At 33.8% G+C, this 12253-nt stretch overlaps 1 protein-coding gene across 1 annotated transcript; it reads left to right on the forward strand.

The window, feature by feature from the left end:
* The first annotated feature begins 8198 nt into the window (after window positions 1-8198).
* LOC106100873 (telomerase Cajal body protein 1) lies at window positions 8199-11943 on the forward strand. Its single transcript, XM_013279937.1, has 5 exons — window positions 8199-8793; window positions 9224-9412; window positions 9923-10086; window positions 10649-10938; window positions 11653-11943. The coding sequence occupies exons 1-5, from the start codon at window positions 8378-8380 to the stop codon at window positions 11881-11883; spliced, it is 1290 nt and encodes a 429-aa protein (XP_013135391.1). The 5' UTR covers window positions 8199-8377; the 3' UTR covers window positions 11884-11943.
* The last annotated feature ends 310 nt before the right edge of the window (window positions 11944-12253 follow it).

The raw sequence follows: 12253 nt of genomic DNA on the forward strand, positions 1-12253 counted from the left end.
TAATACCACGACCACACAGAAGACAGGCGTGATATGGAAGCAATTCCGTGTTTCGTCTGATGAGTGTGGTGCCGGAGGCCTAATTTAAGTCCTCTTTACCATCCTTTTCTTATAAGGACAGGATGGGAAGAAGAAGTGGATTTGACGGTGGAGGAGATGCCTAGGAAGGGGAAATGTCCTCTTTATGTACGTCTCCTCCTCCGTCGGATAAGGGTAGGCAACGCATCTGCAATTGCGGATGTCTATGGGCAGCGGTCGCTTCGCCATTTTGGCAGATTCAGATGGCCGGTTGCTCGTTTGCCACCATATGTTATAAAAAAAAATTACACATATTAGAATGAGATTTAAAGGTTCCATAATTTCTTATCAATTAATATAATTACAGTGAATTTCTTTAACATTTAATACACCTTTTAGATATCGAAAAAAGTAGACAAAGACATAAAAAATTAAGACGTAACTCCGCCATTAAGTATAAAAGAAACTTTCCACTGATAAAAGGTTCTCGTCGTTGGAAACTTGTAATGCAATTATTATTTAATTCAATATGATCTTTGGACCCTTCTTAAAATATTTATGAGAGAAGATACTATAGACCAATACCAGACTATTTATTCCAAATATGTACATGTACATTGAGTTAGCAATTACGAATTACGACTTAAATTATGCCGTAGGAGGTACTCAATTCGTCTGTATGTTTTTTTTATGTGTGTACATACCTCCTTCTTTTGGGAAGTCGGTCAGAAAAAATATATTTACGTACTCTTATGATCTCTATTAAATTTAGCAAGCAGTCAACTATGCGGTTAAAAACGTAGTAAGTACACAGAAATTTTTATCAAACGACATTAAAATATTTCTTCATTGAATGTCAAAGCGACTCAATGATTTCATTTTCTTTCACCTCCCTTTGCCAATAAAACTTGAAAGCGAAGCCGTTATTAATATCTTTATTACTATATACCTTGATTCATTCCCTTGAAACACTTTTAATGGTACATAAAACGGACCTTTTGACTTTTAATAGCAAAGTGTTCTAAAGACATTTGTGCAACAAATATTTAGTAAGAAAATATTAATGTTTCTCAGGTCAAATAATTGGAACTTTTTCCTCCTAGGATTTAATTTAAATACCTGTACAATAAAACTTTATGATTCAAATCTATCTTTCTAATCTATATTTACATATTTCTTTAATAAAAAGCCCTACATTTACCATACGCTTTATATGTTCACGCTATTAAACTTAGGGCGTAAATAAATTGGAAAAACCATTCATGTGGGAAAGGGACCATAGACTTCAGGCTGACATTAAGGAAGCAAGGTTGTTATGGTAACGGTAATTTTGACACTTGCAATTGAGAATTTGACAAATGTAAACAATAAAACAAAGTTTTCATAATTTAATACGGATGAAACCGCACGAGAATAGATAGTTGCATAATAATCATTAAAAACAAGGATAACATATAAAGCTTCAACATTAAGTTCTAGAGCTTTTGTGCTCAAAGTTAATCTCAATTGTTTGCAGATAAGCTCGTTAGAAAACTTTGTACTATTGTTTGAGTAGGAAAAACTTAGTTTATTCCATTGTGGTGTAAACTATCTGATCTAATTAATGTAAAAGTTTCTTAAGACGAATGGCCGGCGATGTGAATTACTTTGAAGAATTGCCTTTAATATAAGGAAATATAAATCAAGGCGATGGGATTGGAACGAAAAGGTTTTCGAAAACTTGACGATCAGATTATCGCTCTTTTGTTTTCTATTTGCAATTAGATTATAGCAACTTCCATTTATGTAATGAACGTTTTAATTAATTAACACTTGTACTGTATGCTTGGGACATCCGCTCCCGTCGGTGGTTTGGACACGACTGACTTGCTAGCATGACACCATGACACAAGTATACAGTGTCGCCATACATTACAACATTGTAATAGAAATAGGAAGATTTTTATTGAAAAATAATAAATTTAACAATTACAATTACATTTATACTTAAAGCTAATTACAATTTGTGTTAATCTGGTGTTGCCCACACTAAGTATTCAAAAGTAACAATCTTTCCTTACATTAATTACTAAAAACCTACGCTTAAGCTACGCTACCCTTAATACATAGATTGTCAACATTTTGATGTCATCACCAGCTCACTATACGTCCCCACCGAGCGACTCGGAGCCTACCTAAGTTAGGGTGACTAGGCCATAGTCAACCACGCTGTCCCTGTGCGGGTTGGTTGACTTCACACAATATCTTTGAATTGCTTCGCCGATAGGTTGCATCACGATGTTTTCCTTCAACGTAAGAGCGTCGGGTAAATTATGTACATATAAAATTTTCAAAAAATTGAAAATCATGGTCGGATTCGAACCCAATACCTGTAGATTATAAGGCAAGGGCTTAAACCACTGAGCCACCGAATATCTATGTTTATACGTGATTTATCACAATCAAATCATATTTCTTTTCACACACCTCTATAGTTAAACACTTTTACAGGTGCTTATTGATGTTTTGAATACAACATGGTCGTTTCACTATAAATATGTATCGACACTACTTTAGGTATAAATACTTGATTGTTTATTAATCTATGTCTCATCTTTCAAGCCTAATGTTTCAATTACCGTTATTATCCCATCCACAGCATGCAAAAATCCATAGGTAAAATATGCTTGTCCTAATAGAAACAAAGTGGGTCAGGGACTCGCGGCCTCTTTATGATTTTACAGACATTATAAAGATTGCCCCACAGCGCCATGAAATGTTCAGCTCGGTTGAAATTACAAGTATAGTACTGGGCGAAGTTATCACATCGAGCAGAAGTTACCCACTTGCCAAGTTAAATCGATTCCCATGTATAAAATTGCCTATACATAAATCTAGCTTTTATTTGTAGGCAGGACAATACCCCCGTATAATGTAATTTGTGAAGTAGACGCTCCTAAATATGCCAGAGTTTTGTTACAAACAAAAAGTAAATTTAAATCCTTAGGGACTAAGTTTTTTGAGAGTGAACTTAACTCGAATTACTTGGAGCGTTTTCTTGTAGGCCGATGTTTGTCTATATATTGTGCAGCCGACTGTACATTCCAGTAGAGCCATCCATTAGGTACTGCCTTTGTTACGTCACATTGTTAGCTACCGGGAATGACTTTGATCTGGCCCAGTTGCAGTTCTGCTTTATCGTGTATTACTGTTACAGTTGTATTTTAGGTCGGTGAGTGGTGTATTTTGAGTTGAGTATAGCAGTCCCTTAGGCATTGGTCGTTAGATTAGTGATGGGACGCAATTCTCAGAGATCTTTTAATACAAGTTTGACGTATTAGTTTGACGTACGACAATACTGATGTTGTTTATCCCTACAAATGACCTGTAAAGGTCTTTTTTATTCTCAGTTTTGTCCGGTTTAGGTTGCTATAGGTTAATCTACAAAAACACTTTAAAGGGATTGTGTCTTAAGCAATCACCAACAGTACTTTTAAAGATTTTGTACGCATTAAGACCCGTAGTAATAACCAAAACGAGCATTTTGTGTGAAAAAAAGAACAGTCAGTGGTGTACATATAATTGTTTTTTCTATCTAATTGGTTATTTGTAAAAAGAATTTGAAATTTACTAATTGTGGCATATCGTGGATTTCCTCGATTGTACAGTTGATCAAGCATTTTGATTTGTAATAACATCTGAGGCAAGTTGACTGGAGCAAGTTCGAAGGCGATTGCTACACCGCGCTCCGACTGCTAGCAAATTGCTTTGCAAACAACGTGACGTTTGATTATGCGTTCAGAATGTTCTAGATATTTGAAACAAATAGCCTAAAATTAGAATGAGACAGCATGAAATCTCATGTGTTATGACAAAAACCAAAAAATCTTTGATAAAGAAAACCGAGGTAATATGTATAAATAATAAATATTTCAATTTAAAAAGATATACATTATGCAATCCTGCGTTTTTTCGTAAATAATTTGAATTATTCGTTAAATTATTATTAAGTTAAATGGATTGAAACTCTTTAATTAAACTTTGGAATTCATAATCAACGGATTGTTATAAATTAGAAAGAAATCGGACTCCAATTTATAATTAAAAATCTTATGAACTTTCTCACTACGAGAGAATTTCTTGAATACGATTTGTTCGCGAAAGCATTGTTATAGAAATAATATAGACATTTTATTAAAAATATGGATAATTCATTAAACTGTGACAATTTTTTTTATAATAAATCGTTAGTAGTTTCAACAAAACTGTTCATTTGTTTTAAACAATTTTTTTACAAGATTGATATCTCTGTTTTACCTTCTCTTAGGTAATATCCTTCAAAAGTTATGAATATACTCCCTGACTATTAAGTAACTAAATTACATAGCAACTGTTAGTCTGATATGAATTTCAAATAGATGATATCTGATCCAAAGTAAACAGGTGAACTTTGTTGAGGCGAGGGACAGGGAGACAAGGGGGAGACGAAGTCAAAGGAGTGAACGGCGCGGAACGGGGAGGTTTCTGTGGTGCAATCTACTACGATAACGACGGTACGAAAATGCAATATGAAGACTAAAGAAAAGCTAAGGAAATTCAAAATCGTACGGTTTATTAAACCGACGTAAAAGAAAAATGTTGTTAAACAAAAATACATAAGTTTATATAAAAAAAAGTCTTATCTAACTAATCAAATAAATATTATAATATAATCCAGTAAGATATTAAAACAAATAAAACATTTTCTTTGCATATTACCATCAGTGGTGACATGAATTATACTTTGAAACAAAGCCGACATCAACAGAAATTATACATTCAGAATATAAGACGTAAATCTCAACCGAATCTTCCTTTCACCGACTTAACATTATCCCATAAAGTCGGGATACGTCGTAATCCTTAAGTCTCGAATTGTGGAGTCAGTGTCCCTTTGTATTATTAATGTAATGTAATTCTAATCTTACTCTTACTAATATTATAAATGCGAAAGTTTAGATGGATGGTTGTTTGTTAGAGTTTGTAGCCTAAACTGCTGAATGGATCTCAATGAAATGGCATAGATGTAGAGCATAGTCTGGAAGGATACATAGGCTACTCACTTTTTTAATTCTACACGGACTGTTTCGCGGACGATAGTTAATCAAATAATAAAGATTACATTTTTACATACAGAAATTTCTAAGAAATTAAATGCGTAAAAACGGGCTCAACTCTGCCATCGGGACAGGCTGAAAACCAGCTCCACATGACTTAGGCCATGCGGGTCACGTTGAGCCTGCAGCCCATTGTTGTCAATTTATGTAAACATTAGTACATAAGAAACTGTATCCTATATTTTTAGGACAACAATAAAGATGTATTTATTTATTTTATAACCCATCCCATACACCATTTCCTCGACGTTTAAAAATCAAGAGTATTTAAAACAATCATATTCAATGTTAAAATTGTCATTTTTCACTTTGTGAGAAACAGAGATGTTTATATGCAAATGTTTTAGTAGTAGAAACAAAACTTAAGCCTGGTTTTGTTTCTGTAACGAGCAGAGCAACAAACCGCAAACCACATCACTAATAACGTCCAATGTCCGACCGGACAGATCTCAACGTTGCATTTATTTCCTACTTTTATCCAAAGCTACTCTTTATATATCTCTAGCTATCAGTAGTAGAGCCCGCTTTAATATCTTCGCACGAATCTGCCGGCACGCCCGGTGAAATACCACGACCACACAGACGACAGTCGTGAAGTGGGAGCAATTCCGCGTTTCGTCTGATGAGTGTGGTGCAGGAGGCCCAACTTTAATCCGTTTTCCTTCCCACCCTGATACCTATACGACAAGATTGGGAAGGGAACGTGGATTTGACGGGGCAGGAGACGCATAGGAAGGGAAAATATCCTCTTTATGTGCGTCTTCTCCTCGATTAAAGGTAAGCAACACATCCCCTATTGCGAATGTCTATGAGCAGCGGTCGTTTCGTCATTTTTGGCGAATTCAGGCGACCGCTTACTCGGTTGCCACCTTATGATATATTTTTTTATACTTAAATAAAATCTACATGCATTCGCAAAAAACATACTAAATAGATCGTATAACTATCATGAATTGTATGCTATCGTCATAATCTACTTAATTATAGTCAATCCCCTTTCCTGTACTGCTTTTATAAGGGAAGGATGGGAAGATGAAGTAGAATTGAAGATGTGAACACATAGGAAGGGAAAACATCCTCTTTCTGTGGGTCCCACTTCTTGTAAATGTAGGTAAAGCATCTTCTAATGCGAATGTCTATGGGCAGTAGTCGCTTCTCTATTTCAGCGAATTTAGGAAGTGACTGTCGTTTGTCACCTAATGATGTATTTGCCTGCATAATACGAGGCCGTTGCAAAATAACACACGCAAAGGAAACTCACGTAAACACAATAAACAATAACGATCTAAGTAGATGTTTCGATATAAATTATGATGTCCAATGTAATCCATTAAAGCCAATAATGTAAAGTTCTCTAATGCATATAAAAATGTTGAACCTTAATTTGAAAGCGAAATTGCAGCGAGGGACACAATCTTCATAATTTGTAATGGCCCATAAAATCTCAAATAACATCCGCCCTCGTCCCTGACCCACTTGCCTTGCCTTGCCAGCCGTTGTACACGCCTTCGACATTTAAATGATGCCTTTTACAATTTCGACCTTTAATAAAGCTATAATGTAATAGGATTCTTCTACATTCAAAGACAGTCTTAAGTCAACCTATATAATAATACGCTCCCATTTCTATATTTGAAATATATGGCTTTACAAAGTAAAACAAACTTTTTTAATTTTTCTACGTTTGTATTAGAGCGGCCCAGGATTATGTCAACAGAAGAGAAGCTATGTAGGTGTTGTAGATATTCATGTCAATTATTACTGAAATGAATTTTTTTTTGTAAGCACTTTTTACAGCCTATAACAGCGACATCTAACCCCAATATAGTCAATCCTTCACATTGGTTTAGTTATTAATCCAGAATAGATGTCGCTAGTTGTTTTATAAACTTCAACACTTTTTTTTTATAACAATATATATCACTTTAAACGGGTTTTATTTTATTTTTTATTTTTATGCGTCAATATCACAATACAAATTAATTTACATTTTACATTAATTCAGTAAGTTTCCTGTGCGTAGTTTACTTACGTTATTTTATTCATTCATTCATAGACTATCACTTCTGGAGGCAATAATCTACAGCCATGAAAATTCACGGCTAAATAATACGTGTACAAACAAGGTACACCAATTATCGAGTCATGCATTATTGGGCTGTACGATAACGGTAGCGGGCTGATAATGGACGACCCGATATCCGATGTTGCGTAGCTGAATAATTGGAAGACAACATGGCGGCATAAAATCTGTCAATCCCATCAGCAGCATATAATTCTCTATGATCGTGCTTCGTTTACACCACTTGCCAGTGACTGATGAGAATTAGTTGAAACATGAAATCGCGAATTTTTAAATTTTCGAAATGTATCACAGATCAGAATTGGTTCAAAAGTTTATTTAATGGCTTATCAGCGTGCTCTCCAGTGGTGGACCAAGACTAAAGGTATGACAAGTAATTAAACTTAAATTATGTTAAATAACTGTCTCGCGATTTCTTAATTTATTATTCATCATTTTTGTTGAGCTGTTTAATTTTTGTTTGTGAGTTTTAATATTGCCAATTATAGTTTTACCGTGTTTACTTCTACTATTTTATTTAGATTAATTAAGCAATAACGTTAAGGCATAAGAAAAAACAACGCGGAAATAAGTAATATTTATTATTATTTCTTTCTTTCTTTCTTTCTTTCTAATATTTATTATTAAATTGTTCTTTTGGACAGATTATGTTTGCAAATAGTAGTCTCTTGACAAACATGACTTTAGTATTCTTCTGTATTTTCCATTTTGCATTGAAATTTTCACAATGTCGTAACTTCAACTAAACCAAATTCAGTGGCTAATTTGCATTGCAAGTGGTGTTAAACGAAGCACAGCCATAGAGAATTACTCGCTGCTGATTGGCCGATGGGATTCTGACAGATTTAATGCCGCCATATTGGCTTCCAATTATTTAGCCGTGCGTGCATTATCGGGCCGTACAGTAACAGTACGGTGTGATAATTCAAAATAAGTGATAATATTGCACGGCGAAATAATGCACAGTCAGATATTCCGTGTACAAATAATGGGATGTTAGTCCACGGAATATCTAGTACATTATCATGCTAATGAGAAAAAATAGCAACGACAATCGACATTGACAGAAAGCTAGATTTTAAATTGTTTACAATTCACAGTAAATGTGTGTTTAACATTTTATTTCTTAAAATCACCTGGAATGGATATAGATGAAATTGTTCTTTCTGAAAATCATAATGGTACTTCCAATGACTATGGAATCACAAATAGTTCAAACGAGCATTATCAATATGAATATCCCAAGTTATTCAATAGCAAAACATTGTTGGAGCTCTGTTACTCTTCAGCTGGAGTTCCAGCTCTAAAAAGCAAGGAGGACGTTCAACCGTATTTGCGTGGCTGTAAGTGGTCACCAGATGGTACGTGCTGTCTGTCTGTTGTAAATAACGATGGAGTGCATGTAACTGAGCTACCGCGAGATCTTTACTCGGGTTCTGTGGATTCTAAACGCAAGATAGATGTCTTAGATCCCGTTATTCATGTAAAGGAATGTGGACTTATTTATGACTTTTGTTGGTACCCCGGAATGAACAGTAGTATTCCAGAATCATGTTGGTGAGTTTTAAATTGTTTTTATTAGTTAATTACTACAATTTGTTTTAATTTGTTGCAGTAGATTAAAATTATTAATACAGTAGAAAAAATTTACAGTGGTAGAGCCCCTTTAACATCTTCGCATGAATGAGCCGGCTCACCCGGTGTAATACCATGACTACACAGAAAACAGGCGTGAAGTGATAGCAATTCCGCGTTTCGTCTGATGAGTGTGGTGCCGGAGGCCTAATTTTACCTTTCCACCCTTTTCTTAAGAGGAAAGTATGGAAAGGAAAAGTGGATTTGATGGTGGAGGGGACGCATAGGAAGGGGAAATATCCCTATATATGGATGTTTATGGGCAGCGGGTGCTTTCCATTTTATTCAGGTGGCCGCTTACTCGTTTGCCACCTTAAAAAAATTGTAATGTTTTCATCTGTGTTCCTTACAGTTGGATAACAACAAGACAGAATGCTCCTATACAGATGTGGGATGCTTTTGATGGCTCTTTAAGATGCTCTTATAGAGGATTTAATGCTGTTGATGAAATGGAACCGGCTATATCAGTCACATTTAATAATGAAGGAAATAGAATCATAGGTGGATATAAAAAAGTTTTAAGGACTTTTGATGTGGAAAGGTAAGAATCAAATAATTAATTAATGTAAAGGTTATACTTGCTTATCTTAAGTAACAAATTATTAACAGTTAACAAAATAATTACAAAACATGGCTAACTCATTTGAGCAATTCGGTATAGGCACCAATAGTTTTAAACAGGGATGACCGGTGCGACATACAGAATTGGTTACTTGAGTTAAGCCCTGTTTTTATCTACCAATACTAATATTATAAAGAGAAAAGATTTGTAGTTTTGTATGTATTGAAATAATTCAAGAACTACTTGGCCGATTTTAAAAATTCTTTCACCGTTAGAAAGATAAATTATATGTAAGTAACATAGGCTACATTTTTTAATTTCACGTGGGCGAAGTCGCGTGCAACAGCTAGTAATTAATTTAGTGTAATGTCTCACAAAAGTTTTACTAAGTTAATTAATAAATTCTAAAACATATTTTGGAAAGGTATTAAAAAAAATCAATCTTCAACAGTAGTACATTAAAGCATGTATATATTTTTTTGTTTACAGACCTGGCAGAGACTATGCAGAGCATAAAATAAATTCTCCTGCATCATGTTTTGCTACAAGCGGCAATCTCCTTGCTGTTGGCTCTTGGAATACGACATTAAGTCTCTTCAATGTAAATGAAATAGGCAATTATAAAAGTATAGGAAAAATGTATGGACATACAGGTAATGTAGATTTTTAGTTTTATCTGTAATAATAAAGAGGAAAGATTTGTATTATTTGGATTTTAGTATGTAGTAGCTTTCGTTCGCGACTCAGTCCACGTGGAATTTAAAAAAACAAAAGTTAGTAGCCTATGTGTTCTTCCAGACTATCCTCTACATCCATATCAAATTTCATCGAAATCCATTCAGCCATTTAGGCTACAAACTCTAACAAACATCCATCCATCCATCTAAATGTTTGCATTTATAATATTAGTATGATTGAAGTAACTCAAAAACTACTGGGCGGATTTTAAAAATTCTTTCATCAATTACTATTAGTTGTAGCTATCTACATGATGACTGATTAACATAGGCTATGTTTTTTTTATTTCCGCGTGAATATAAACGCGAGCAATAGCTAGTCATATATAAATTCAACTCAATTGTAGATTTTAGTAAGATTACTTATTTTGTTATTGTAGCTAAATATTTTTGTAAATATTCTCGTTCAGCCATGTTCTTAATAATTTTTTCTTTTTGAATTGAAATGTGTTTATAAATTTGTAGAAAACAATTTTAGGAGGAGTAACCCATATGAAGTTTGCAACTGATGGCATCAGATTGGTGTCAGGTGCTCGGAAGGACCATAGACTTTTAATATGGGACATAAGATATTATAAAACTCCACTTAATGTGTTAACAAGAGCAGTAGATACAAACCAAAGAGTTTACTTTGATATATCACCATGTGGTAAATATCTTGTCTCTGGAGGCACTGACGGTTTGGTAAAAGTATGGGATGCTAATAAAGTCAATTGGCATTCAAGTTTGGATGTCACAGATGGAGATAAATATAATGTGACATATACTGTAAGTATATACATTGTTTATCATACTAATATTATAAATGTAGGTTTGATGGATGGATGTTTGTTAGAGTTTGTAGCCTAAACTGCTGAAAGAATCTCGATGACATTTGGTATAGGAGTAGAGCATAGTCCGGAAGAACACATAGGCTTCTTGCTTTTGTTTTTTTAATTACATGTGGACGGAATTGCGGGCGTAAGATAGTATACTTTAAAATGTTTATGTAAAATAATGTACTTGTTAACAAGCAACTCACCCTGTTCACATGGGTCCAATACTAAGAGGAAGATGCGTTTGTTTATGATATTACACTAAAAACATTTAAATTTGTCAGTATTTTTCTATTATATTTAATATGTATATATAAATGTTCCTCTTGAATCACTCTAACAAACTACATCAAAATCCATTGCATATTTTTAAAGATATATACATAGGGACAGACAGACAATGGAAAATGACTTTGGTTTTACTACAAACAAAGCACTTTATTTGTCTATATTTATACTGTATTGAAGTAACTCAAAAAACACTCCATGTGGACGAAGTCGCGAGTAATAGTTAGTTTTAGTATATGTTCGTCAAACTGGAAACCTTTAATCTCCTATCAAAGGAACATTACCCTTTTTAAACTTCTTAATAGCTTATGCACTGGGCTTTGATACATCTATTGGTTTTTATCAAACTCAGCCAATGTATTCAAGTTTTTTTTTTCAGTTTCCATTACACAAAGACTGTTGTAACAGTGTGTCTATACACCCATGTCGACCGATATTAGCTACTGGTTCAGGACAGTATCATTTTAGAGATCCACTAGCAAAATCCCAGGATGAAGAAGTTATTGACAAGGATAAGCATCAAGATACTAAAGTCGATATAGATATGAAGTATTCAAATGAAACAGAGAACAGTTTAGTGTTCTGGTGGATTGGTGATATTGATTTATAAATAATAGTGTGTCTAAATAATTTAGATTAGTTTGACAATTCATTTCAAATTTAGTAGGGATGGGTTGTGTTAAATCAGTCAGGTATCTTATCGATTTTCGATTTTTATTCATTTAGAAGTTGGAATCGATAGATTTATAGTTATAACTTATGAAATAAAAGAAAAACACTGTTTTCTCAAATTAATAATGACCATTACAAATAATGAGAGTAAATGTTTATTACTATTACAGCCGTACGTAATCAAATTGGATTTTGCTATTATTTCTGTTATCGCTTAATTCTCTACACTATAATCAATACTAGAATTGTCCTCTAAATTAGTGAATAAGAAAATAATAATTTTAGTTAAGTTCGATAATTATTTAAAC

Source organism: Papilio polytes, unplaced genomic scaffold, assembly GCF_000836215.1.
Source record: "Papilio polytes unplaced genomic scaffold, Ppol_1.0 DF824035.1, whole genome shotgun sequence".
Classification (NCBI taxonomy): domain Eukaryota; kingdom Metazoa; phylum Arthropoda; class Insecta; order Lepidoptera; family Papilionidae; genus Papilio; species Papilio polytes.

What these genes read in the sequence shown, in the direction of transcription:
- LOC106100873 (XM_013279937.1), top strand. Translation starts at nt 8,378, where the DNA reads ATGGATATAGATGAAATTGTTCTTTCTGAAAATCATAATGGTACTTCC. An exon ending in AGTATTCCAGAATCATGTTG is followed by an intron (nt 8,794 to 9,223) that starts GTGAGTTTTAAA and finishes TGTTCCTTACAG; the next exon opens with TTGGATAACAACAAGACAGA. An exon ending in AGGACTTTTGATGTGGAAAG is followed by an intron (nt 9,413 to 9,922) that starts GTAAGAATCAAA and finishes TTTTGTTTACAG; the next exon opens with ACCTGGCAGAGACTATGCAG.